Source organism: Asterias amurensis, chromosome 1 (assembly GCF_032118995.1).
Source record: "Asterias amurensis chromosome 1, ASM3211899v1".
NCBI lineage: Eukaryota > Metazoa > Echinodermata > Asteroidea > Forcipulatida > Asteriidae > Asterias > Asterias amurensis.
The window spans coordinates 24616280-24629945 of NC_092648.1; the positions used below are offsets into that span (position 1 = coordinate 24616280).

At 38.2% G+C, this 13666-nt stretch overlaps 1 protein-coding gene across 1 annotated transcript; it reads right to left on the bottom strand.

Moving 5' to 3' along the window:
• Positions 1 to 557: 557 nt before the first annotated feature.
• On the bottom strand, positions 558 to 13364 carry LOC139933930 (calcineurin subunit B type 2). Its single transcript, XM_071928171.1, has 6 exons — positions 13287 to 13364; positions 8075 to 8114; positions 6052 to 6228; positions 5813 to 5872; positions 3790 to 3974; positions 558 to 2845 (listed from the first exon to the last, which is right to left on the bottom strand). The coding sequence occupies exons 1-6, from the start codon at positions 13287 to 13289 to the stop codon at positions 2798 to 2800; spliced, it is 513 nt and encodes a 170-aa protein (XP_071784272.1). The 5' UTR covers positions 13290 to 13364; the 3' UTR covers positions 558 to 2797.
• Positions 13365 to 13666: the final 302 nt, after the last annotated feature.

The window sequence follows — 13666 nt, forward strand, 5'->3', positions numbered from 1 at the left end:
CCTTTCTTAGTGACGAGTTATGGGAAGAGGTTGATGGTATAAAACATTGTGAGAAACTGCTCCCTCTGACTGACATAGTTTTCGAGAAAGAAGTAATTTTCCACAAATTTGATTTCAAGACCTCAGATTTAGAACTTGAGGTCTCGAAATCAACCATCAAAACGCACACAACTTCGTGTGACAGGGGTGTTTTTTCTTTCATTAAATATCTCGCAAGTTCGACGACCGATTGAGCTCAAATTTTCACAGGTTTGTTATTTTATGCATAATATGTTGAGATAAGAAGGCTAGTCTTTGACAATTACCAATAGTGTCCACTGCCTTTAAGAGTTAAGACAGAAACTCATGAAGTTCCTTGAAATTCACATACAAATATACAGTGAACCTTTCATTAATATAGCACAAATTGATTGATAAATAACCTGAAGATTTAAAAACACTGCTGGGTGAGGGGGGGGGGGGGTCGGCAATCTAAAGTATTAATATGGCACGATATATCATTGGCCGTTTATTCAACCCAAATGGATAAATAACTCTCAACACATGAACTATCACTATATCCTCCATAAATTCCTACACTTATAGTGGTAGGCAGTTTATTTTGTCACTAAACCACGCTTAATAATAATGACTACTTCAAATGTACAAATAAATTTATGTTTTACGCATACACCAACAAAGGGTGCGTTCGTTTAGCTTGCCTGGGTCGACCTCGGTGTGTAGAATTTTTTTTTCCCGAACAAACGTGGGTAATTATCTGCACAGGTTCGCCCTGGAAAAAAAACGTGCCACAAACCGGGGGTCGACCCGGGGAAGCTAAACGAACGCAACCAGTGTTAGAAAGGTTTACTCTAAACTCTGACCCCTAAAACTACGAACAAGTGACATGACAATGACATAATGGCACACATAGGGACTGCTACCATGACACACTGTGGTAGGCAACCGTTTTTCTTTTCAGTGGCAGGCGCTTTTAAGAAAGTTTGAGATGTTTGCAAAGCTCTTTAACTTATTAAGAGTCCTACATGGTCTCATTTAATGTCAGTTTTGTCACTTACTATTAACCTAAAACAATAGCATATCAAAGTGTAAAGCGAACAAAGGTAAGACATGATAAGAGACAAATCTTGCCTGCCACTTATACCCAGTCACAATCAGCTTGCGATGGCCATGCAAGTAGTTTGCAATGGATTTTTAGGCAATTTCGACCAGGGCTCCACGGGACTCCTTGTGGCTGGTCGATGCCTAGAAAAGTTGCATACATCTCAAGGCCTTTCGCTTTATTGTGGCTTTGGTTTAACAAGGCATTCAATTAAATGAGCTGATGAATCATTATTCTCCCTCTCATTAGTTTCATAAATCACTCGGACCAAATATCATGAGCAAGTTTGACTCAATTATTGTTAATTTTATTTTTAGACTCTCACACACCTCGTTAGAGCCGTTTTAATGAGAAGCCTGATTGGCAAACTGGCTCTAATTAAGTTGGACACGGTTGTTTACTAATTTGGCTATTAGACAACTAAGATAATTAGACTTCAACCAGGCTTGTCAACAAAGCTCCGAGGTCTTGTTCTTCCGTTTTTAAAAGGGGAACAGAAGGTGGGTGTTCTACCTTCCTTTGAACGGAAACACGAGGGTGGTTGTATTTCCACTAATGGTTACGTGAATAAGAGGATGACTCTTGATTGGACAGTTTGTAAATCTTGTGAACCAAGCAAGTTAGAATGAGCAGCTTGTGCCCAACGAGCCTATGCCAGAAATTGGTTGGGATTCATCAAGCTGTTTCAAAATGTGTGCCCTATGATCTGTTTAAGGTCAGCAGTTCAGTTATGAATTATGCTCTTCTATAGAAGTAGAAAACCAACCAGGCCCAATTTCGTGGCTCTACTGACGGGTAATTCTGATTCAAGTCCCATAGAATTTGTGCTTTAATACTGTAAACAGAGCCATGCAATTGGACCCTGTAGTCTCCTTACTTGCTCATACCATGACATGATGGTTTGGTTTGACTGGATTGGGCCATAGTCATCTACATTGTGAAAGCCAAGTAAATTTAGTTCATCACAATGGGAAACTTGAGGGTACTGATCGTCATTAGATCATCCCCATCAAGCAGAATCACTTTGCGATGGTTTTTGCATTACATGTGAAGTATGACTTAGTGGAAAATGTTTGCCTGCTAACCTCAGCAAACCACAGTTGAACTGTTTAACACACTGAAACTACAATATCTAAAGATACCAACTCAGAGCAACCTTTGGCCACTTTCAAGGCGCTTAAGATGCATCTCATCTGAAAATTCAGCAATGATTAGCGGGCAACTGACCAGCTAGTAAAGTTTGAATGGGTGGGCCATACACACTGGTACAACATACATGTACTTCACATGACAGCAGCCAATTTTCCTTCAAGTTAGAAGGCACACAGTAGTCTACCATCGGCCCTCAGTGTAACTTGCTAAAAAAGCCTCATGAAAATTTACCTACCACTCACTTACCTATAAAGGTGCAAACATCTTAACTATACAATGACGTACAACACCACTTTTTTTTCTAGTTCAAATAAAATTTCTCAGGTTTCATGATTTTGTTTTGTTTACATCACTACATGAACAAAATATAACAAAATTTACAAAAATGACACAAAATGGCTGCTTATAGTTATACATTTTAACGACAAAAAGATTAAAAATATCAATGGTATAAACAATGATGTCAAGAGATGTTGGCAACGCACTTAGTGTTCACAAATACAGAAAAAAGATACCTTTACTTAAGTTGAACACATGAGGGCGCTATACATCAACAACCATCTTTTTGTGGATGTCTGTATTCCCAACAACCTGTAAAGAAATAATACATATTAATAAAACATATTATTTTTTTTACACAAACAACATTTATTTTAATTTTATTGATAACATACCAAACATACGCATAAATTTGTATCTCAAAACTAGCAGGGGAGATGGTTTTATCTTTCGATCCAAACCGGACCCTACGTCAGAAGCAACATCCAAGATCTCCTATGGCAGTGTGCTTCAACACATGCTAAAATGCAAGCCTTAGCCATATCCACAGTGACAAATTGGGACATGGAGGTTAGGATGGGAAAACTAAATCCACTGATAGGCTGAAAGACCCAATGATGACTGCAGTACTTGAAATATTCATAACGTAAATGTAAGGGACAACACCATAAGTATTGTAATCAGCTTTTGAATTTTGGCTTTAGCCAGCCAACTCTGGAGAGTCCAGCTGCTTAATTGCACCCCATTTCGAACCCATTAATTGAGGTAAACCCAAAAAACAGTGAATAGCTCCAGTGGGTCAGGAGAGATGCAATCCACTGAATTAACTCAACCACAATCATACTGAAACAGATTCATCAATAAGAGAGTCCCTCAATTGAACCATCCACACAGAGGAGTTAGATTCCAACCAATAATGAACCAATGTTTGTATGAGAGAGAGAGAGAGAGAGGCTGTTGCCAACTACTTGGCATTTATATCCCCTTGCAAGTGTTTGTTGAGTTCCCTTGATGAAAAGATCATCTGACCAACACACCTAATGACATCTCTTTCTGTGTGCTCTCTGACTCTCTCTCTCTCTATTCATGTATTTCCACTTCACTGCTTATGTTACACTTAGTTACCTGTTCATGTTTGATGTGTTGTCATTTAGCCTTCGAGAAAGGCACTGCTATGGTCGAAACGTAGGGCATTAACTATTTAATGAAGTCTAATAAATTGGAAGGTGAAAGTGAAAAACATGATTTGAACTCACTGCGCAGAACTCTTCGTATGAAATCCTGCCGTCCTGGTCGGTGTCGGCATTCGTAATGGTCTTATCAACAATCTGCTGAAGCTGTGTATCTCTAAGGTTGGAGCCTACCATCATCTTCAGAACCTGGAACAGCTCTCCGTTTGAGATGTATCCGTCCTTATCCATGTCGTAGATGTTGAAGAAAACTGAAAAAGGGCAGACATTTTGAAACCGTCAGTGACCGCATGGCAAGGGCTGCACAGGAGGCTAACCCTTACAGGGTTTGGTACCCTCTGTAGATCACACTTGTGGCCATGAAATGAAACCCCAATCACTGTGAATGACGATGTATGTGATACAATTTACCTGTAGACGTTTCAGCTGTGAAAATCACAGAGCAATGTTTTCAGGACTAAAATGCATGCTAAAATATTGTTTGTGAAATTGTTTTACTCATTTTTCAAAAACTACAGCACCTCAGCAAGTGAAACTTTAAGAGAAGTTTTCTATTTCGTTATCTTAATACCATGTAGGACGTTTGTGTTTTGTGAAATACAAAGAGTACCCAAATGTGTCACATTGGTCATTGTCAAACACCAGTATCAACACTTGATGTGACCCAACATCATGAACATGAATTAACAACCAAAGTAAATTTTTGAGCTGAATCAGTCATGAGTCAAGCGCTAACTGCTGAATAATGTGCATGCTGGTCTAGCTAGGGATCCAACTTGAGCGTTAGCTAGACCAGCATGCACCTCATTCACAAATACAGTGCGAGTACCAAGAACTGGGTGTTGTCATTACTGCCATCACTAAATCAGCAAGACACATTTCTGACGATACCATATTTAAAATTTGGGCTACAGTACTAACACTTCCTTGGGCAAGTACATACATGTAGCAGTTTACTAGTCAGGTGGGATACCTCAAGCCAAGGTCTTTAAGTTATAATAACATTTACTAAACTTGGCAAACATTTTAAGGGAACTGTTCAGACATGTGAGGCAAATTAGTTAGGTTGTCTAGAAATTTAATGTTTTTGCTGTGGATGGCAATTGGTGGCCGCTGGTGCACAGCTGAATATTATTCTATAATAGTCTTAGCTTTGAAGAAACACACTGCATGAACTTACAACATTAGGCTGAGTAAAAAAAGAAGCATGTTTAGCATCCAGGTTTCTCAAAAAAAGGAAGGAGGATGGGCTTATTATTTTTCATTTTTTATTTCAAGATGCCCGCCATTCTTTTTAAAATGTCAAATATCCTTTGTTTTTTCTACTAATCAAACACAATGAAACATTTTTATCAAGACATTCAGACGAGACATTTCAGATTCTTTTAGCTGAGATCGTTTAAAATAACCCTTTTTTCATTAAAAAGAAAAGAAAAATCATTGAGTTTTCTTTTTTTAAATGTGCATAAAAAATAAAAACAAAAAATAAAATAAAAAAGGAGGCGGCCTCTAAAAAGAAAAGGAAGCGGGCGGGGAGGCTTTACTCGCCCTTATATAATGAGAGCAGCTCTGCGAAATCCCAATTAGTGCAACTGAAAATAGAAAATTGTTTTCAGGCAAGTATGCTTTCCTATTCTTGTTTTTCTGAAGTCTGTATTTCGCAAACCTTGCTTTTCTATACTTAGCAAACACATGAGTCTATATATTCTTAGCAAACCTTGTTTTCGCATATTTTGAAACAATCCAATTAATTTTGAAATCTTGCACCAGCAGAAACCAAAGCCAGTGTTTTTAAGATGACTTGACATTTTTTTTTTTTAAGTTACAAATGCAGACTCATTCTGATTTCTCTTTTGTCCCTCAACTATGTTTTAATTTATCACTGGATATTTCCCTTTTCCTGCCCCTTCCCCCAGGCCCTTGGCGACAAAGGAAGGGCAATTTTTTTCAGTACAGGGCTGACCTATACCAGAGCACGGTACTATAATTATCGACTTTCATAAGCATTTCAAATGCATTAAATAACAATTTCTGAGTGGAAAAAAAAATCTCGAAAAGCAAAAATGAGGTTTGACACTCAGACACTCACATCTCATCTTTGATTCTTTGTCTCCTTTGACGCTGAACTGTGAAACACCTTGGATGAATTCTGCAAATGAAGGAAAAAACATAACCGATGAAGTAAGAAACAAAAATGTTCCAAATTTGTCAGTTAAATTCCTCATTGAGTTCTCTATGAAATAATGTAAAACATTTTTTTTTTTAATGAATAAACACCAAGGGTTTTCATACCAAGAAGAACAAGATGTTTTTATAACGTGGCCATACCTTTGAAGTCTACTTCGCCGTTGCCATCCACATCAAAGATTTCAATGACTCGTTGCACTAATGGATTCTGTTGGAGCTCAGGTAGGGACATAAACTCATCTACGCTCAGTGCCCCTGAGTTGTCCAGATCCAGTTTCCTGAAACGCTTTCCTAATCTCTTGATCTCTTCGGTGTCAACTGCACAGGGGAGGGGAAAAAAAGATTGTGATACATTATACATTGGAAAAAAGATTGTGATACATTATACATTTTGGTGCAGGTGTTTACACCAACTGAATTTTTATTAGTTTCTGGATTTTTAACAGACACAGTGGTTTGAGTTTGCTTGGACGACTTACCTAATCTTCAATTCGCATTTTAGTAAAATTTAATCTTTCTGCAATGTCTTAAATCTACTTGTTAAAACCCAAACCATTGTTTTTTCCCCCTTTGTTGTGTTTTACTCATAAATGCTCAAATTTATAATCTTCATGGGATTATATTTTAATTTCAGTTCTTCATAATTGCCCATCATAGACATATAAAAATCTCATAATGCATATGGATCATACATGTAGGAACCTGTTAGAGGGCGCAAGTTTGTATCCATCAACAAAGTGGTACCACAAACAGACAAACATTCCAATGTGCGCTGGACTTGCATGGTCTATTGTTACGTACTGACAGGTACTTAGAGGCAGTGTAACATCAAGGGATTTTGTCCCCAGAGTCCTCAATACAGTAAATTAATATGGGCTGAAGGAAGTTGATTCAAAAGTTAAAGGGCACTACATGTATCTGATGAAAATTCTACACAGGTTGACAAATTGGGGGTGGGGGGGGGGCGGCACACTAAATCTCATGCCACCCCATCTTATGTAAATAAACTAGGTTATGCTTTAAAATGGGAAAGGATAAAGCTGCAACATTATAGGAACATTATAGGGGCAATGTACATTGTTACCATACAGCTAGACATAGAGACTTTTAAAACATTATGCGGAAGCCTTCAGTTGATTGACAATGGCTGAAACACGAAGCAACGAATAAGACAGGTGGGCGACTTACACCTGTTTCAGACAGGCACTCCAGACACTGCCAGAGTCGCGCCAAACCAACTTCTGATTTAAGAACATGAACAGTTTGACCTCTATAAACAGTTACAATCGACTGGACAAGCTAGAAGTCGAAAGATCGATTGTTACAGTCGTTCGAAGCGACCCTTGAGCACCTTGGTATTAGACATTGATCTTGTCAAGACATGGGCCGAGCCGAGCCAATGTAAATGTAAATGTAAAGTCTGACGTTCTGAAAGCAAAAATTAGTTTCGGTCGACCTAGAGTCACTCCTAATGTACTTCGTTCGTCGTAACTCTGGCGCGCCTGTTTGAGATGGGTTTCAGTCGAATGCTGCCTGGTTTGACTAGCTAGATCTACTGGATCAATCAACCTACATGTAGCTCAGCAGCACTATTTCGCAAGTCAAACTTACGAGTTACAATACATCACATTTACGATAACTAAAAATGTGACAATATTTTTATAGCTGGACCACTTGTAGTGGGTATGCACACTTTACATAATCTGTCATGCCTAGAGTAGGGTCGATTTAACAAAGCACAAAGATTCATCTTTTAAAAGATTGCTAAGCAATAAGAGTGATTTGCTTTTAGCTCTTTTTGAAATCAAGCCAGGATCTCAAGGATGATTGTGATGAACAATAACCTTGAAGGCAGGTAATTACATGCAAAGGAAGACAAGAATGCTCTAGTAGAGTATGCATACAAAATACAAATTTTTATTACACATTAATTATGTACAGGTACCATCAAGCTTGCATCATGAAGCGCTGCATGCATAATATATGTACCTTCATAGTTCTTTGAACTATTCCTCATGTTTGAGTTTATGCATTCAACTACTAGTTGACCTTTCAAATTATAAAGCAAAGACTCTCCGTGCAGTCATTTAGTATGTAACCTTTGAAGACACTACTTACATCTGGTTGATGAATTTAAATTAAATAAAACATTCAATAAACTTACATGTGGAGCACAGCTCAACTGGGAGTGACTGCTCATTACCCTGAGAACAAAAAAGAATGAAATTCATTTCTTAAAGGGAAGCTTTAGCAAATTGATTTTTGTTTTAAATACACTGGACACCTTTGTTAATTGTCAAAATAACAAACCTGTGAAAATTAAACTCAATTGGTCGTCGAAGTTGCAAGATAATAATGGAGAAAAAAAACACCCTTGTGTGCTTTCAGATGCTTGATTTCGAGACCTCAATAATCTAATTCTGAGTTCTCGAAATCAAATTAAAATATTTTAGTGGAAAATTACTTCTTTCTCAAAAACTACGTTACATACACTCAGAAGGAGCCGTTTCTCACAATGTTTTGTACTATCAAGTTGATATCAACAGCTCTTCATTGAATGTTAACAAGTAAGTTTTTATCCTAACAATTATTTTGAGTAACTTCCAAGTGCCTTTAAACTTTCACTGAATGCCTGTTTGTGAATGCAAAATGCAATGTGTTGATTACTTGCTATCTGATCGGTCTGACATTCTTAATGAAAATACTGTGAAAGTGTTGTTTTTCTTCTGTTTTCTCAACAAGTAGACAATGTCATCATCGAAAGCTTTCACAGATGACTTTTGAAATTATTTTTTTATAATTTGGCAGTGTGTGGTGCATGAACTGTCACTATGTTATATTCATTCAATGTAAATTAATACAAATAACACCTGTGACCAAGTGACATTTTCAGTTTAAACATCTTTGCAGGCAGACAGGTGTTCAAAATTATCAATTCAAGAAACTATGTAGACTATGCAAATATTTATTATGGTATTTAAAATGATAATTAGGCATTTGAAGAATGACGGTAAAATAGATCTGTAACTCGTCCATAGATTGCTTACAAACCAGAATTTACATCCCTTTTTTTTTTTACAGTGCACACATTCCTACTAGCTTTTTTACATTGAATTTACCAACTAAGTATAAAGTTATGAAAAGATTGAAATTTGCAAATTAATTCTGAAGATGACCAATGCCAACACAGCCATGTGTCATAATTCTTTTCCTGATTGAAAACTGCATTTAGTTTATGAAAAACATGAAGCCTTCAATGTTTTGGCTTTTTGCATGTTTCAGGGGGCCTACCATTTGTTTTATTGAAGATATTTACATTGATATAATATAGGTCTGTTTTATTACAATTATGAATGTCTATTGAATCATTAGAAAACAAATATTTTCGAAAATAATCTCATTTCATTTCAAGTATCTCATTTCATTTCATTCCGAGTGTACATCAAATGTTGTACCTTTCAAATGTTTTATGCCGCAATGGTAAAGTATTCAAGAGCACAAGAAGATTGGAGACTGTAGGCTAAACCTGGGCAAAAAATACACCCACCAACATGACCAATCTCACCCATGTAAAGTGATGCTATTGTCAGAGCGAGAATAGGGACTTTTCGTTTTCGACGACGGATGGTTCTGCGACGGTAAAGATGACATTTGGCGTCATCTGCGCATGCGTCGGCTTTGAGGACGGTCGTCCCTCAATTTCTACGACAGTACTTGGGATGAATCTTCGTTGTGCTGATAACGACGACGTTAAGCTGAACAACCGTCGCAGAACCATCCGTCGTCGAAAACGAAAAGTCCCTAATAGTGGAAGTCTGGAGGACTGAGGTCACCAGTGGGCAAGTGGTTTGTTAGAATAACAGGTGGCTTGTCTCATACACACCCACGTTCAGTTTGGATTCTTGTTAAAATTTACTTTTTGTTTTTTAACTGTGGACTCATAACAACCCCGTCCCTTATCCTTTTTCAACCCTTTTACTTCAGCTGCGCCACGGATCTGGAACTCTCTAGTATACCACTACATCTTAGATTGTCTCTGTACCACAAAATTCAAATCTCTCCTCAAAACAAATGTTATGTCACAGGTTTTTTTTTTATCAATATACACCACAAGGGAAACTGACTGGGTAAATTTACCCAGTCAGTTTCCCTTGTGGTTTATATTAATATCTGAAACAAAAAGTCGCATCCCCTTAAGGTGATCCCCTAAATGTCGCTTCCCAGGTTGTATCGTTATTTGGGTGTGATCCCTGGCTACACAGCAGTTTACGGTTGTATGGCTTCTGACTTAAAACCAAATCCATCCGATATCGAAATCGTGTCCAAATTAATATCGAGTACTTCGATAATATCGCGATATCGCCCAAGCTTAAAGTGTCAAAGTTAAACAGTTGAGTTTTAACAGATGATCCCTGCTCAAACGCAATGCCGACTATAAACTTTAGGGCAATCTTTGTTTGTGCAGACACTGAACATGTAGGGTGACTTTTTAGGGGGAGTGGCCATTTATGCAACTCTTTCTTTGTTTTACCCTGAAAAAAAAATAGGAGTAATAAGCCTATTACATGTAGTTCCATTGCAATGGTGCAGTAAAATTGTAATAAACAATGGTTAGACTTTTTGGGGGACCTAAACTTTAGACTAAGGTCCCCTTTTGTAAGGAAAGTGGATCCAGTGATCTTAATTTAGTAAATGAAGGAACAATTTTCTGTAGTTTTGAACCCAGCATTGTGACAGGGACGCAAAATAAACAAATAGCTGTGTTTCGGAAAACACAACCAGTCAGAAAAACTTGAAAGCATCAAGTCATCAGTGAGACAACCTGACAGAGTGCCAAGATAAGTCATCAGGTGAAATTGACTGATCACAATTACTCAGCTGACGATGTTTACATGAGATCCCTGAAATCCTGGCAGTTGGCCCTATTTTTCCGTGAACTTCATTGTCCTTCTCTTGGGCCGGACAATGCATGGCCCAACCATGATATTGATATCAACCAATAAAAAGGGCAAGGCAAAAAGTGCATGTCCAACCCAAAATTGCATACAAAGTCAAACTGTCTTGCAGCTTGCTATAGCCCAGGTTGGACTCCTCTGTTGCATGCAACGCGACGGGGTCCAGGGTATAAAGGCCCCGTACCATTGCAAAAAAATTTCAAAAATCTGTTAAAAATATTTCTACCTAAGTTGGGAGTCTGAACTTTTATTTACATGTTCCTTGTAGTTGGAACTCCAAGTCCGCGTTATTTAAAATTGTTGAATTGTCTCCTTTGGTGTTAATATTTTGTGAAAAGACAATTGAAATTTACGTTTTTCATTCCCACGTCCAGCACTACATTCTGTGTAAACACTTTCTTGCACTGATCACGGGCAGCGCCATCAACTTGCGTCAACCACTCACTAAGCAGATGGATAATAGTCAGCGAGCAATTTACACAAAGCGCAGTACTTAGTATACCGAGCATAGACGTCTTGTGCCAACACTCAATGTGCTGAAAGCGTATCTTTTTCCCAGGACAGATGAGGCTGTTCAATTGGCGCATGCTAAGTGGCCTCATCTGTCCTAGGAAAAAAAGATACGCGCGCAGGAAAGCCCCTCTGTTGTCTGTCTATATGACAAGAAGAAGCCATGTGAAAAAAAAAGATGGCGGCAGACTGCTTTGCTGCTTATAAATATTTTTAAAGAAAAAACTCACTTTGTAACCGAAATTCAACCTGAAACTTAAAAAAATTCTATTTGAGGCGTAGTGCTTTCCAGTTTTATGCCTCCTGGATTTTAAATGTGTATTGGAGGAGTAGTTGCGATAATGTAACCCTCCTGCTGCCGACGGCGGAGCCGGAGGATTACGAGTCACTTCAATCGAAAAACGGATTTGCTCAGTTTTTACCCCTTTTGAAAATCATGACTTAAATTCTAAGAACACGACCTTAATCTTCAATATCTAATAAATAACATTCAACATGCTATTGAGAAAGTATTTTGAACTAAAGTACAAAAACTTACCAGATCCCGGAGCGAAACAGTCCTGCAGGTTCTATTTTGAACCTGTCGCTTCGCCATTTTGTGACTTCCCGATGTTCATTGCTGTTAGACTAAACCATTCTGTAAAAGGGGTGTTATAAGGCAGCGCGGCAGTGCGTGTGCGATGTCCGTTTACTATGCCCGCTGTTCACTCACTTAAAGCACTGCCGCACTGCAGCACCCCTTGTAACACCCCTTTTACCAAATGGTTTAGTCAAACTCGACTGCGGCTCGGTCGGCTGGTATCTGCGGTTGGGTTCAGCGCTTGGAGCTGCGCATGGTAACCAGCGACAGGTTCAAAAATAGAACCTGGGAAATTTGTGACTGTTTCGCTCACGAAATCTGGTAAGTTTTTGTCTTTTTTTTTCAAAATATTTTCTCAATTGTGTTTTTGAATCTTATTCATTAGACATTGAGGATTACGTTCGTGATCATAGAATTTGTGTCATTATTTTTTAAAGTGGTAAAAAAGGAGCAAATCTGTTGACTAAAATATTTCGCCGTTTTTCGATTGAAGCGACTCGTAACCCTCCGGCTACGCCGTCGGCAGGAGGGTTACGTTATTGCAACTATTGGAGGAGTTGAAGGCGATTTGATGGCACCTACCCAGTTGACGGCGAATAGCGGCAAGACAACGCGCTGCACTCTTGAGCCATGCGCACTTGGGTTCACACTATCAATTGGTATACATGTACGATGATCAACACCACCAGTGCAGAACTTAAACATATTTTCGGAAATAATTTCTTCCATGGATATATTTGTTAGCTGTGAACTCGTTGAGAATATAGTTAGGGACATCATGAATATATGGACGGAATTTGAACATCTCAAATCATGTAAAGAATAAAGAAAATTGTAGTCAAACTTGTGTTCGCATTGTGTAAAGAACCTTTATACCCAGGACGTCAGTGCAGTGGCATTGCACTGACTGACGTCCTACCAAGTACCAGGGATATGCTTGCCATAGCCCCACTACACTAGTCTTGTAGCCAAGGATAGCTGAATCCTCCTTGGCCACACAAGTGGGCCTATGCTTGCAATTAATGAATTAAATACCAAGGAGCCCATACATACACGAAAATACTTTCAATATCAATTCTACAAAAGTAAAATACGAATTTGTACTGCCATAATAAAAATATCAACAACAATGTTGAACTTGATTGGTTGCTGCATTAATGTAATGATTAAAAAACCTACGCAGCTATACTCCGTGGCAAAAAACACAATGTGCAGCATAATTTTGGGATTAAATCTATCCAAAATTACAATAGCTTAACTCACAGCATCATAATATCCGTAATTTATAATTAACATTAGGAAATACCGTCTAAAACAACGAATGTACTCACCATTTTGATACTAGAAAATTTGTTAAATTTCCTCTCCCAAAACCATTTACAGGATTGCAAAGGTCAACATCCGGGCCAGTCCACGGCCTTTCAGACGTGTCCATTTTGGTCAGCAGGGGAGTAAAAACTTTGAGGGTGATGTTATTAAAATAGGGAAGGGTATAACAAGTGGGATGGATGAGTAGCTGGCAATTTGAAAAAGTTAATGGAATAGTTCTTTTTCTTTACACTTTATACTAGTTAATTGTCGTATGATACGTTCTTTGTTTTTTCTTTCTACCTATTGAACAAAAGGGCAGTAGTATAATGATAATGTACTACGCCCGAAACTATAATATGGAAGGGGTTGAGGGCGGGGGCAGGGGGTGTATACAAGGAAA